Below are 13433 nucleotides of genomic sequence, written 5' to 3'. Positions count from 1 at the left end.
CCGGCAGGGGCCAGGGAACCAGCATTTAACCTGTGCATCTCTGGTTTCCGCTACACAACCAAGGGGGGGCGCCTCCTTCCACAGACCAGAGACCTGGCGCCAGGGAGGGGCCGCTGCCCAGGGTCCCCGCTGGGCCCAGCGCCCCCTCTGAGCACACTGCTTGCTCGCACAACCCGTGGTGGAGTGCAATTCTTTGTGTGTTGAGCGTTGGCTTGGGGGCGGGCGCTGCGGTAAGCTGCTGCCTGCAAAGCCCACATCCTGTAGGGCGCCGGCCTCCAGTGCTAGTCCCGGCTGCTCCACTTCCAATCCAGCTCCTTGCTAATGCAGCAGTGGAAGATGGCCCAAGTGCTTGGGCCCCTGCACCCACGTGGGAGACCCGGAAGAAGCTCCTGGCTCCTGGCTTCTGCCTGGCCCAGCCCTGACCACTGTGGCTGGGATGAGAACTCTGGGTGACCCGGGGCCGGCTGCCCGCCCTCTCGGAGCCCACGGTTTCCTTGTTTGGGAGGGGGGTTAGCACCATTGCTCTCCCGGGCCGCAGCAGGGAGGGAGGGAGTGCTCAGGGCTCACCGCCAGCCCTGGCTGTCAGCTGTCGCCAAGGTAGGGGAGCCCTGGGACCTGGCTGACCCGGTCACCGTCACTGCCTGAGACGCTGGGTCGGAGGCCGCAGCCCTGCTCACCCCCCCCCCCCCGCCTGCCGCTCGGCTCCAGCCCACCAGGGGCTTCTAAGAGGCTGTGGGGCCCTGGCTCCCACCCCAGGGGAACGCTGAGGCCGTGGGACAGGCGCTCCCACATCCGGGCGTCTGGAGCCAGACTCTGTGCGCTGCCTGGCGGGAGGTGCCCATAGAGGCACGTGGCCCCTCCCCCAGCATGGTGCCATGCCCCCCCCCCCAGGAAGACCACACCTCTGGCTTCAGCAGAATGAATGAGGAGGGGGCTTCACGCTTGGGTGGGGAGAAGGATTTCAGAGCACCCAGGAAGTGACCTAGACCTTGAGCTGCTTTGTCTCCGGAGCCCACGCCGAGGTTAGCCTTTAACCAGCCGGGGGAGGGGCCGGCTTGGTCGATGTGCCTCCCACAGCTGTCACTCAGTGCCATCGCAACACTGTCTCATTTTTCCTAAAAATCCGAGGGACTGGTTGCTCCCGGCCTGGGGGAGCCCCAGAGGGTGGCTGAGCCCTCCTGGTGGGTGGCAGCGCGCCCCGCCGGCCGCTCGGGTCCCGGGACAGCCCCTGTCCCCCAGTGCCCCCTCTGCAGAGCGCTGAGGCGTCCACGTAGCAGGCGCTGCCCCGCGCCTCCTGGGGTCCCGGTGGCCTTGGATCTGGGGTTTGGCACCGGTGCGGTGGCGCACGCGGACTCCTGGGCGCCTCTGAACATGGCGTTTGAGGAACTCTTGGAGCGGGCCGGGGACCTGGGGCTCTTCCAGGCCCTGCAGGTCCTCACCCTCGCCCTCCCCGCCCTCCTGGTGCCCCCACACATGCTTCTGGAGAACTTCTCGGCCGCCGTCCCCGGCCACCGCTGCTGGGCCCAAGCGCTGGACAACCGCTCCCACGTCCCCGCAAACCTCACCCCCGAGGCCCTCCTGGCCGTGGCCATCCCGCCGGGCCCCGACCGGCAGCCGCACCAGTGCCGCCGCTTCCGCCAGCCTCAGTGGCAGCTCCTGGACCCCAACGCCACGGCCGCCAACTGGAGCGAGGCGGCCACGGAGCCGTGCGTGGACGGCTGGGTCTATGACCGCAGCACCTTCGCCGCCACCATCGTGGCCGAGGTGAGGCCTCCCCAGACGGCCGCCCCATGACAGGAGGGGACCCCAGCGGCTCCCCCCACAGCGAGGGGGGACTGTCCCCCGATGGCTGTGGCAGGCAGGACACCAGGGACAGGGGCTGCGGGGACAGGGCTGGCAGTGGGGGGAGGGGGCAGGAGGACCAATCCTGACCCAGGGGTTGGCGGGCGGGCGGCATGGGTCTGTGGGCAGCCCGGGGTTGGGGAGGGTTCGGGCAAACAGACTCAGCAAGGTTCTGGCCGGGCAGACCTCACCTGGGGCAGGAGGGCGGCGAGGAGCCGGGGAGAGGACACGGCCGGACTGGACGGTGCAGCTGAGGGTCAGGGCTAGGGCCTAACTGACATGTGGCCAAGCAAACAATCCCCTGTCGCCCAACACGTCTGCACGGACCGCCCCGGACTCTGGGCCGGGCTGGGTCACAGCCCACCCCACCCTGCTGTCCCGATGCTGCTCCTGTGGGGGTGGGCGTGGCGGGGGTCCGGTCACTGCTGCCGTCTGAGCCATGAGACACAGCTGTGAGCACAGAGAGGCTCGGTGACTTGCCCAGGGACACACAGCTCCAGCACCGAGGGACAGGAGGCTCCTTCCAGCCGAGGGGTGGGGGGTGGGGGAGATGGACACGGTCCTGTGGGCACCAGGGGAGCCTGGCGGGGGACAAAGGTCCCTGGGTCTGAAGGGACAGGAGCCCAGTGAGGCGGGACAGTGAGGCGGGACGCAGGGACTCGGGCAGGTGGGGTGGGGGTGGGGTTTCTCCCAGGAGCAGAGGGAGCCGGGAGGCGTCCCGGCTGGTGGCCTGGTGGCTCTCATTCAGGCCTGGGGGCTGACCCCTGCGGCCACTGCTGCCCGCCCCGGCCAGCATCATTTGCCTGCTCCCTGGGGTCCCTCCTGCCCCTGACCGCGGCCGGGCCCCGCGGAGTACAGCAGGGCTCCGAGCGGGTGCAAGGTCCCGCCGCCAGCAGACAGTGGCCTGGCTCCGGGACTCAGGGGGCCACGGCCACGGCGGCAGGAGCCCCCCCCCCAGGGGCCTCAGCCCCCAGCTCCCGCGTCCCGGGTCTCTCCCTCTTCCAGTGGGACCTGGTGTGCGACTCTGAGGGCCTGAAGCCCCTGGGCCAGTCCATCTTCATGGCGGGCATCCTGGTGGGAGCCGCCGCCTTCGGCCTCCTCTCCTCCCGGTGAGTGTCGCTCTCCGGAAGCAAGTGCAGCCGTGGGGGCAGGGGGACGGGAAGGCCGCTCCGTGCACATCCTGCTCCCTAACGGGGTGCCCACGTGCTCCCTGGCATCCAAACCTCGGTGCCATGTCAGCTTGCACAACGAGAATAACACTTCAGCTGTTGCTGAGCCTGGCTGAGCTCCTACTGTATACCAGGCATGGCACAGCCTGCCCCCTGGCAGCCCCAGGCCCCTGTCTCTCAACCCCAGGCGGGACCCATCCCGGCACCTGGGAGGGCTTCCCGGAGGAAGCGGCGTCTAAGTGGAGACCTGAGGGGTGGCTGAGACTTGGCAGAGAGGGAGAAGAGAGGCCGAGTGGGTGGAATCTCGCGGATCCCAGGGGCCTGGACGGAAGCAAAGGCCAGGGTCTGAGGCGGGGCGGGGGCACGGGGGGCCAGGTGAAGCCGCGTCAGGCCTCCAAAGCCCCCAGCCCCTGCCTCGCTCACGCTCATGCTCAGCCTCGTCTCCTGCCCTCGCCCGCCCCCCACCCCACCCAGGGGACGCAGCGTCTGTGTGCTGGGTTTGGGGAGCTGAGGCAGGCCCCACGTGTGGGGCCCAACCCCTGGCGGCCACTGAGGGACAGCCCTGCCCCCTGCAGCACGCCCTCCCCCTCCTGCCCCTCGGTTTCCCCATGCCCACCCAGCGCACAGCTGTTCCGGGTCCCCCAGGTCCCGACTGCCTCCCTAGTGCACCTGCCTCATGCACCTGCCTCTCGCCTGGCCCCTCCCCGCTCGCCCTCCTGTGAGCTGCCCTGGCTCCTGCTGGCCTCTCCCCCTCCTCAATCCCCCAGGCCTGAGGCCTCCCTGGACGCTCACATGGGCCAGGCACGCCCTGTCCCCAGCAGGGATGGGTGGGCAGGGGGCAGGGGGAGGCCAGGAGCCCCGTGCCTGTGCCCTCAGTCCTCAGAGCCAGGGGGAGCCCGGATCGCACTGGCCAGTGATCCGTGCAGGAGGCCACCTCAGGAAGTGGCGCTGGCCACCGGGAGGAACAGGGGCAGATGGCCGGGGCTGGACGCCTCTGAGCTGGCGGCGTGGGCGAGTTCCACCAGACGCACACACAGGGAGTGGGGAGGGGACAGTGGCTGCTGTCACCGTGGCAGCCTGAGCCTAGGGCAGGGGTCCAGCTCGCAGTCAGGGGCCGACAGCCCGCAGTCCTGGGGCTGCCCGTGCAGTCGGACACATGGCAGGAGTCAGGGCTGAGACCCTCCCGCGGGGGTCGGGGGCCCTGCTCCTGCGCGCTGGACAGACAGGCAAGGCCGGGGCTGCCAGGTCTCTCCTCGGACCGAGACACACTTCAGCAGTAAACACTTCGGGCAAGCGGCCTGGTGGCTGCAGAGGCACAGGGCGCAAAGGCACCAGGCTGAGGGGCCGCGTGGCTCCCGTGGGCCCTCGGCCGCGTGCACAGGTGAGGAGTGGTCTTGCCAGAGGTCGTGTGCACTTGGCCCCTCCGCTACCATCGCTGGCTCCGTGCCTTGGTGGCCATAGCCCAGGAGTCAACAGAAAACCCCCATTGCGTGTCCAGGGCCACCCATGGAGGGCAGAAGGGGGACACCAAAGCCGTATGGGTGCTGTTTTCTGACAGGCAGAGAAAGAGAGCGAGAGTAAGAGAGAGAGACATACAGACAGCCAGCCAGACAGCCGTTGGCTGCTTCACTCCTCAGACGCCCACAACAGCTGGGACTGGGCCAGGCCAAACCCACGAGCCCGGAACGAGGAGTCCAGTCTCCGGCGTGGGTGGCGGGGACCCGAGTTCTGAGCCGTCCTGGCTGCCGTCCCGGCTGTACGTGAGCGGGCAGCGGGCGCTGGAACCCAGGTCCTCGGATACGGGACGCTGGGGTGTTCACCGCTGTGCCGGGCGCTCGCTCCGTGGTCCGTGTTTGTGACCACCAGGCTGCACTGCCCCGGGAGAGCCAGGCCAGCAGCAGGAGGAGCTGCCTGCGGGGGCCCCTCTCCAGGCCTCTCCGTGCCCCCACCCCCGCAGGTTGGGGCGGAAGTCCATGCTCACCTGGGGCTGCCTGCAGGTGGCTGCGAGCGGCACAGCCACCATCTTCGCCCCGAACTTCCCGGTCTACTGCGCCCTCCGGTTTCTGAGCGCTTTCGGGCTGGCCGGCCTCATCCTGGCCTTGATGACACTGCGTGAGTGCCGGGTGGGCCTGTCCTGCCTGGGGTGGGGTGGGGGTGACGGCAGGGGTGGGGCCTCACTTGGCCTCTGCCCTGCCTTGCAGCCGTGGAGTGGACCACAACCCGCAGGCGGGCCGTCACCATGACGATCCTGGGATGCACCTTCAGCACCGGCCAGATGGCCCTGGGCGGCCTGGCCCTCGCCCTGCGGGACTGGCGCGCCCTCCAGCTGGCCCTGTCCGTGCCGCTGTTTGCTGCCGCCCTGACGTCCTGGTCTGTGCTACCCGGGGCGTCTTCCCGTGGGACGGCTAGGGTGGGAGGCCGTCCCCTCACCCATCGCCCTGGCTGGCCCCAGGGACCCGAGGTGCAGGCAGGGCACAGAGACACAGAGCGAGCCTGTTAGCCGAGCCCCGCAGCTCCCAGCCAGCCCGACCGGCAGTCACTGGCCAGCCCTACAGCACGTGATTATTTTTTTTTAATTTTTTTAATTTGAAAGATAGAGTTGAGAGAGAGAGAGAGAGAGAGAGAGAGAGAGGGCTTCCATCCTCTGGTTCACTCCCCAAACGGCTGCAATGGCCACAGCTGTGCCCATCCAAAGCCAGGAGCCAGGAGCTTCATCCGGGTCTCCCATGCAGGTGCAGGGGCCCAAGCACTTGGGCCATCCCCCACTGCTTTCCCGGGCACATTAGCAGGGAGCTGGATGCGAAGTGGAGCAGCCAAGATTCAAACAGGCACCATATGGGATGCCGGCACTGCGGGCGGTGGCTTTACCCGCTACACCACAGCACCGGCCCCTGGAATGGTGATTTTAAAGCAAATATGTAACTAGACGCCAACACTGGAAAGTCAGACAGTGTCTGAAAACAAGCGAGAATGAAGAAAAGCAATATTTTATCTTCTCTTAAAAAACTGGAAGATCCAGGGGCTCCAGTCGAGCGGCAGCTGCTTCCCCGGCCCCTGGGCTGAGGCTGTGGCCCTGGACCCTCCTGCACACCCCATCGGCCCCCCGACCCGTTGCCCTGCTGCACAGCCCCGCGAGTCGGCGTGCATGAGCGCCGAGCTTGGGTGTGAAAGCGTCAGCAGCTCTCTCTCCGTGGGTGCTGCAAACCCCCGAGGTCTGGAGACGCCTCCTTGAGTGGGGACCGGGGAGAGCGGGCCGAGGAGTAGCACAGACCCGTGGCCCCCTAAGTTCTCTTGTGTCCTGAGCCGGAGCCCAGCGGACCTGGGCTGGGACAGCTCCAGGCAGGAGCGTGGAGAATCAACAGCACACACACGTCTTCTGCTGTGTCCTGGGCCTCTGCCCTAGGCCGGGAGACCCGACAGCCCCCAAACGAGAAGCCCCTGACCACGAGGAGGTCACAGCACATAACCAGCATGGAGGAAGGCCGTCCCGGGGTGACCCTTCCTGGGCCACCCCAGTCACCATGATCGGGCTCAGAGAGGCCAACACACCTGCCCGAGGTTGCCCCGGCTCAGCTGTGATGTCTTACGTGGGGTTAACAAAAAAACCCCAAACTCAGAACCGTGTGGCCTTTCTGTCACAGAATGACCCCAGCCCCACTGGAGTAGCGGGCGGCTCTTGGGACACCCACGGCCAGGCAGCCCGTGCCCTGCAGGCAGGTGCCCGACAGCCCGAGGGCCCAGAGGGGGGCATCGGAAGAAGTTGGCTGGATTGCGAGTCTGCCAGCCTGGCTCGAGCCGCACAGAGGGACGGCGCACGTGGAGGGTCCCCTGCCCACCGCCTCCCCCCACGGACTGGGGGGAGTGCCCATGTGCATCACGATGGCACAGACCCAGCCCAGCCCCCGCTCCTTCCCAGGTGGCTGCCCGAGTCTGCCCGGTGGCTGATCATTATGGGCAAACCAGACCTAGCACTGCGCGAGCTCACCAAGGTGGCCAGAATCAATGGGCACAAGGAAGCCAGAAAGACACTGACCATGGAGGTGAGACACTGCTGTCTGTGCCTCGGAGTGACTTGACCCAGGAAGGCCAGCCCCAGAGGTACTGTCAGGGTGACCACGGCCAGCGACCCCACGGCCAGCCCTGTCACCACCTTCACCACCACCATCACCTCCACCATAACCACCACCACCACCACCTCCACCACCTCCACCTCCACCACCACCACCACCTCCACCATCACCACCATCACCACCATCATCACCTCCACCATCACCTCCACCTCCACCATCATCACCTCCATCTCTACCTCCACCACCACCACCTCTGCCACCACCATCATCACCTCCAACACCACCACAATCACCTCCACCACCACCACCATCACCTCCATCATCACCACCATCACCATCATCACCACCTCCACCACCATCACCACCATCACCACCATCACCACCTCCATCACCATCACCACCTCCATCACCACCATCACCACCATCACCACCACCACCATCACCATCATCACCACCTCCACCATCACCACCAACACTACCATCACCATCATCATCACCTCCATCACCACCATCACCATCACCACCATCACCTCCATCACCATCACCTCCACCACCACCTCCACCACCACCACCATCACCACCACCATCACCTCCATCATCACCTCCACCTCTACCACCACCACCACCATCACTATCACTGCCACCATCTCCATCACCACCACCACCTCCATCATCACCACCATCACCATCATCATCACCATCACCACCACCACCACCATCACCATCATCACCATCATCATCACCATCACCACCACCACCACCATCACCACCACCGCCACCAACACCATCATCATCACCATCACTATCACTGCCACCATCTCCATCACCACCATCACCTCCATTACCTCCATCACCACCACTATCACCTCCACCACCACCATCACCTCCATCACCACCACCACCACCATCACCACCATCACCTCCATCACCACCACCACCATCACCACCACCATCACCACCACCACCATCACCTCCACCACCATCACCTCCATCACCACCACCACCACCATCACCACCATCACCACCATCGCCTCCATCACCACCACCACCATCACCATCACCACCATCACCACCACCACCACCATCACCTCCACCACCACCATCACCTCCATCACCACCACCACCACCATCACCACCATCACCACCACCACCACCATCACCACCATCACCACCATCACCTCCATCACCACCACCACCATCACCACCACCATCACCACCACCACCACCACCATCACCTCCACCACCACCATCACCTCCATCACCACCACCACCACCATCACCATCATCACCATCATCATCACCATCACCACCACCACCACCATCACCACCACCGCCACCAACACCATCATCATCACCATCACTATCACTGCCACCATCTCCATCACCACCATCACCACCATCACCTCCATCACCACCACCACCATCACCACCACCATCACCACCACCACCACCACCATCACCTCCACCACCACCATCACCTCCATCACCACCACCACCACCATCACCACCATCACCACCATCACCTCCATCACCACCACCACCATCACCATCACCATCACCACCACCACCATCATCATCACCTCCATCATCACCACCATCACCATCACCTCCATCATCACCTCCATCACCTCCATCATCACCACCTCCACCACCTCCATCATCACCTCCACCATCACCTCTATCACCACCATCACCTCCATCACCACCATCACCATCACCACCATCACCACCATCACCGTGTCTCCCCCAGGTAAGCAGACTCAGTGCACAGACTGCACACTCACCTCCTGGGACTGCTCGGTGCCCTGGGGTAAAACCAGGCTGCGCTTACTTAAAGGCGGGCATTGGAGGAAGCAAGTGTCGGCAGAGGACTTGCTGCCGGGGCCGGGGACACAGCCTGCGGAAGCCTCTGCACTGCCCCCGCCCCAGCCAGAGGCCTGGCCGGCACCCCCACCACTCCGCCCGCCCAGCCGGGCCATTCACCTGCCCGCTCCCTGTGCCCCTGTTCTCCCCGGAGGTGCTGCTGTCCAACATGGAGGAGGTGGCCTCCGCGAAGGCCCACAGGTCTGTGCTGGACCTGTTCCGAGTGCCTGAGCTCCGCCGCAGGACCTGGACCCTGATGGCGGTGAAGTAGGCTGGCTGGGACTGCGGAGGGTGGGGTGGGGAGGGGGGCAGGGCTGGGGCTGGGTGGGGTGGGTGGGGTGGGGGAGGGGGGCAGGGCTGGGGCTGGGTGGGGATGGGGAACGGGGGCGGGGATGGGGACAGAGGCAGGGACGGGAGACAGGGCTGGGGACAGGGGGACAGTCTGGGGTAGGGGCAGCACTGGGGAGACAGGGCAGGGCTGGGGACAGGGGCAGGGCTGGGGGGCAGGCTGGGGATGGGGTAGGGATGGGGGGCAGCACTGGGGAGACAGGGCAGGGCTGGGGGGCAGGCTGGGGATGGGGTAGGGATGGGGGAGAAGGGGCAGGGATGGGGGACAGGGCTGGGGACAGGGGGACAGTCTGGGGTAGGGGCAGCACTGGGGAGACAGGGCAGGGCTGGGGGACAGGGCTGGGGACAGGGGCAGGGCTGGGGGGCAGGCTGGGGATGGGGTAGGGCTGGGGGACAGGGCTGGGGACAGAGGAGGGACAGGGGGACAGTTTGGGGATAGGGGCAGCACTGGGGAGACAGGGCAGGGATGGGGAACAGGGCTGGGGACCGGGGCAGGACGGGCGATGTGGGGAACAGCTTGGCTCGGGCTCAAAGGACGTTCTAGAACCTTCCATGGAAACAACTGGGTTAACCACGGATGGCAACAAAACCCAACGGGAAGCCAGCCAAGACGTTCCCCCACATCGCCCGTGAGAACTTCAGAACTTCAGGGTGGGGACCCCAGACATAGACTGACAAGTAGAGACAGAGAGAGCTCTCCCACCTGCTGGCTTGTTCTTTAATGTCTACCACAGACAGGGCCAGGCCGCCTCAAAGCCAGGCGCTGGGAGCACCACCCCGGTCTCCCGCGTCGGTGCCAGGACCCCAAGTCCTAGGGCCCTCACCGGCTGCCTCCCCGGGCGCCCCCCGCAGGGAGCTGCGGTTGTGGGCAGGGCTGGGACTCGAAGCCCAGCTCTGCCTGCTCCCTGGGGACCTTGGGGTGGGCCTCGAGGGGGCGGAGCCTGGGGCAGGTGTTGGGGGCCCGGCTGCCCTGGGGGCGGAGCCTGGGGCAGGTGTTGGGGGCCCGGCTGCCCTGGGGGCGGAGCCTGGGGCAGGTGTTGGGGGCCCCCCCGGCTGCCCTGGGGGCGGAGCCTGGGGCAGGTGTTGGGGGCCCCCGGCTGCCCTGGGGGCGGAGCCTGGCACCCGCCCTGTTCCCTGTTCCGCAGCTTCACCCTGACCGTCTCCTACTACGGGCTGGTCCTGGACCTGCAGAGCCTGGGGAGCGACATCTTCCTCCTGCAGATCCTCTTCGGCGCCGTGGACTTCCTGGGCCGGGCCGCCACCGCCTTCTTCCTCAGGCTCCTGGGCCGCCGCCTGACCCTGGCCGCCTCCCATGCCCTGGCCGGCTCCTCCATCCTGGCCAACGCCCTGCTGCCGCGAGGTGAGGCGGGGGCCGGGAGGGCAGCCGGGCCCTGCCGGCCTGGGTTCCTGCCCTGGGCGCCGCCCCCGGCCCGGCCAGACCGCAGCTCAGCCCCTCACGCCCTCCTCCGCCTCCGCCCAGACTGGCCGACGCTGCGCGTGGCGCTCGCCGTGCTGGGCAAGGGCTGCTTCGCGACGGACTTGACCTGCCTGTCCCTGTACAAGAACGAGCTGTTCCCCACCTCGCTGCGGTAGGCGGGGCCGCGCGGGGAGGGCGGGGCTGCGGGGGGTCGGGGTGCCAGGGGTCTGGAGCCAGGGGGACTCCTCCAGAGCCCCCTCGGGAACGCCTCCTGTGTGGCCAGGACCTCCCCTCCGGGCCCAGGGAGCTGCCCGTCTCCGCACACCCCAAGGCTGCAGAGGGGGAGATGTCCACCCGCAATTAGCCATGGGGGGGAGCGGGGGAGGCGCTGACTGAGCCGAAGGGCCGGGCTGGGCCGATCCAAAGCCGGGAGCCAGGGCTTCTTCCAGGTCTCCTATGCAGGTGCAGGGGCCCAAGGACTCAGGTCATCTTCTACTGCTCTCCCAGGCCATAGCAGGGAGCTGGATCAGAAGTGGAGCAGCCGGGACTCAAACCGGCGCCCATATGGGATGCCGGCACTGCAGGTGGCGGCTTTACCTGCTATGCCACAGCGCCGGCAAATGTGTATTGATTCATTTATATCCCATCAAAATCTAGACTGCTGGACTCTGGTGTCCTAATGACAGAGAGAAAGGAGTGGACCCTAGGCCCTGAAGGGCTATGTGGACAAATCTAGGTGGGCTGTGTCGCTCCCCGTCTTCGTGGAGGAACGACACAGAACCATGCCTAGGCTTCATATCCGAGTCATGGCACCATTATGTCGCTCCCCCTCTTCGTGGGGGAACGACACAGGACCCTGCGCTGTTCTTTCGTCTGCTCGGCCCTCCCCGGGTTTGCTGCTGGTTCTTCCCAGGTTGGCTACCGACCCTTCCACCTCCGTGGAAGGGCGGTTCCCCCTGCCACATTCCCCACTTCCGCGGGGGAGCGGCACACTGCCGGCCGGCTCTCTCGGGGGCTGCACAGGTGTTCCTCAGGTGTTCCCCCTAGATGTTCCTGGTGCATGCCGTCTCTCTCCTCCTTTATAGTCCTCCTCCGCCAATCCTAACTCGGCTGCCCACACGCCGAGTACGCTGCTCTCCTCCAATCAGGAGCAGGTCCTGCAGCTTGTCAAGTTGGTGAGAGGCAGCTGGGTAGAAGCTGTTGCCTCCTCTCCCAGCGCCATATTGTGGGAGAGCAGATGCATAGAATAAGTCTTAATTCCAGTAACTCAGTCCAGTCCGGGTTGCTCCCAACAGGCTGCATGGAGGAGGCGGCATTACGGGAGGCCTTGAACAGGCAGCTCCCTCCCCCATCCCCGGGCACCCCAGTCGCAGCCCGACTGCCCCGCGTGCCGACCCAGTGGCGGCCGTGACGGGGCCTGCACCGCCCTTGCTTGCAGGATGACCGCAGATGGCCTCCAGCAGTCGGTGAGCCGGCTCGGGGCCATGCTGGGCCCCCTGGTCAGGATGGCCCGCCAGGCCCTGCCGCTGCTGCCACCGCTCTCCTACGGCCTGGTCCCCATCGTCTCCAGCCTGGGAGTCCTGCTCTTCCTTCCGGAGACCCAGGGACTTCCGCTCCCCGACACCATCCAGGACCTGGAGGGCCAGTGAGTGACCGAGGCCGCGGGGGGGAGGGGACGTGGAGGGTGGAGGGAGAGGGGAGGGGCAGGGGGAGGGGGGAAGAGGAAAGGGTGGAAGTGGAGGGGGAGGGGGTGGGGTGGGGTGCAGCGGGCACTGAAGCCCCACTCCCAGGCTCCCCGCTGACCCCAGCTCTGCCCCACGCCCCCGAGTGCGGCCGCTCGGTCACAGGTCATTGCTGTCTCTTTGCATGTTCCAGGAGATCGGCCAAGGCCAGGGGCAGCAGGCGCGAGGTGGCTGTGATGGAAAGCACCTGGCTGTAGGGTGGCGGCCTGCTGGAGGAGCTGGGTGGAAGTGGCCGGCGACTCCCGGACCCCACTCGGCAGGGTGGGCGTGGCTCTGCTGCTCGCCCGCCGCCCTGTTCTCCCCCACCTTGCCCGGTCCGGCAGCAGCCTGGGGCAGTGGGAGGCGCCTGCCCCGCATGACCCTTCCCAGTGCCCCCAACTCAGCCTGGGGCTCCAGGCTCACCCCACCCCCATGGAGCCCTCATCTCTAAGTGGGAGAGGCTGTGGGGTCTCCGATCTCTGCACAGGTCACAGTTCAATAAATGGAGCCTGCCCCAGGGTCACCAGGTACAGGCGTCCAGGTCGTGCCCACCCCAAAGCTGACTCCCACCCTGGCTGCCACCTCCCATCCAGGGCCGTGGGCCTCCTGCCCTGGCTGTGGGTGGCCACACTCCTGGCCCCTAACAGGGGCGAGATGAGGCTGTCGGCCGTTCAGTTGTCACCTGTATTCACTGTGCGGGGAGGACCACACTGGCACCCAGGGACAGAGTGGCCCCGGGGGCGGGGGGAGGCAGAGTTCCTGGCATCCGGAGGGCGGGGTGGCTCCCGAGGCAGCACGTGATTGACAGGTTTGCAGACGGCTACAGACTGAAGCAAACAGGGCAGGGACGACAGAAACCACACTCGGTCCCCTCTGAGTCCCTCCCACCTGGCACACACCCACTCAGTGTCACCTCAGAGCCCCAGTCCACCTCCTTCTTTGCTTCGGGGGCCCGGCCGGTCCTTGCCACCATCGTGCCTGGTCCCCGGCGTCCGGGGAGAAA

General features: G+C 66.4%; 1 protein-coding gene across 1 annotated transcript; it reads left to right on the top strand.

The window, feature by feature from the left end:
• The first annotated feature begins 1117 nt into the window (after positions 1-1117).
• SLC22A11 (solute carrier family 22 member 11) lies at positions 1118-12960 on the top strand. The gene is made up of 10 exons (XM_051833202.2): positions 1118-1764; positions 2848-2951; positions 4969-5123; positions 5213-5381; positions 6928-7051; positions 9099-9211; positions 10438-10652; positions 10773-10881; positions 12148-12354; positions 12585-12960. Exons 1-10 carry the CDS (start codon positions 1372-1374, stop codon positions 12646-12648), a joined length of 1653 nt encoding a protein of 550 aa, XP_051689162.2. The 5' UTR covers positions 1118-1371; the 3' UTR covers positions 12649-12960.
• The last annotated feature ends 473 nt before the right edge of the window (positions 12961-13433 follow it).

The sequence above is a fragment of the Oryctolagus cuniculus genome, chromosome 1 (assembly GCF_964237555.1).
Source record: "Oryctolagus cuniculus chromosome 1, mOryCun1.1, whole genome shotgun sequence".
Taxonomy (NCBI): Eukaryota; Metazoa; Chordata; class Mammalia; order Lagomorpha; family Leporidae; genus Oryctolagus; species Oryctolagus cuniculus.
Note: the sequence above shows the minus strand (reverse complement) of the source record. Positions and strands in the feature narration are given on the sequence as shown.

Excerpts from the sequence above, each read along its gene's own strand:
- SLC22A11 (XM_051833202.2), top strand. The coding sequence starts at position 1,372 with ATGGCGTTTGAGGAACTCTTGGAGCGGGCCGGGGACCTGGGGCTCTTC. Across the intron at positions 2,952-4,968 it reads TTCGGCCTCCTCTCCTCCCG|GTTGGGGCGGAAGTCCATGC; the intron begins GTGAGTGTCGCT and ends CCACCCCCGCAG. Across the intron at positions 10,882-12,147 it reads CTGTTCCCCACCTCGCTGCG|GATGACCGCAGATGGCCTCC; the intron begins GTAGGCGGGGCC and ends CCTTGCTTGCAG.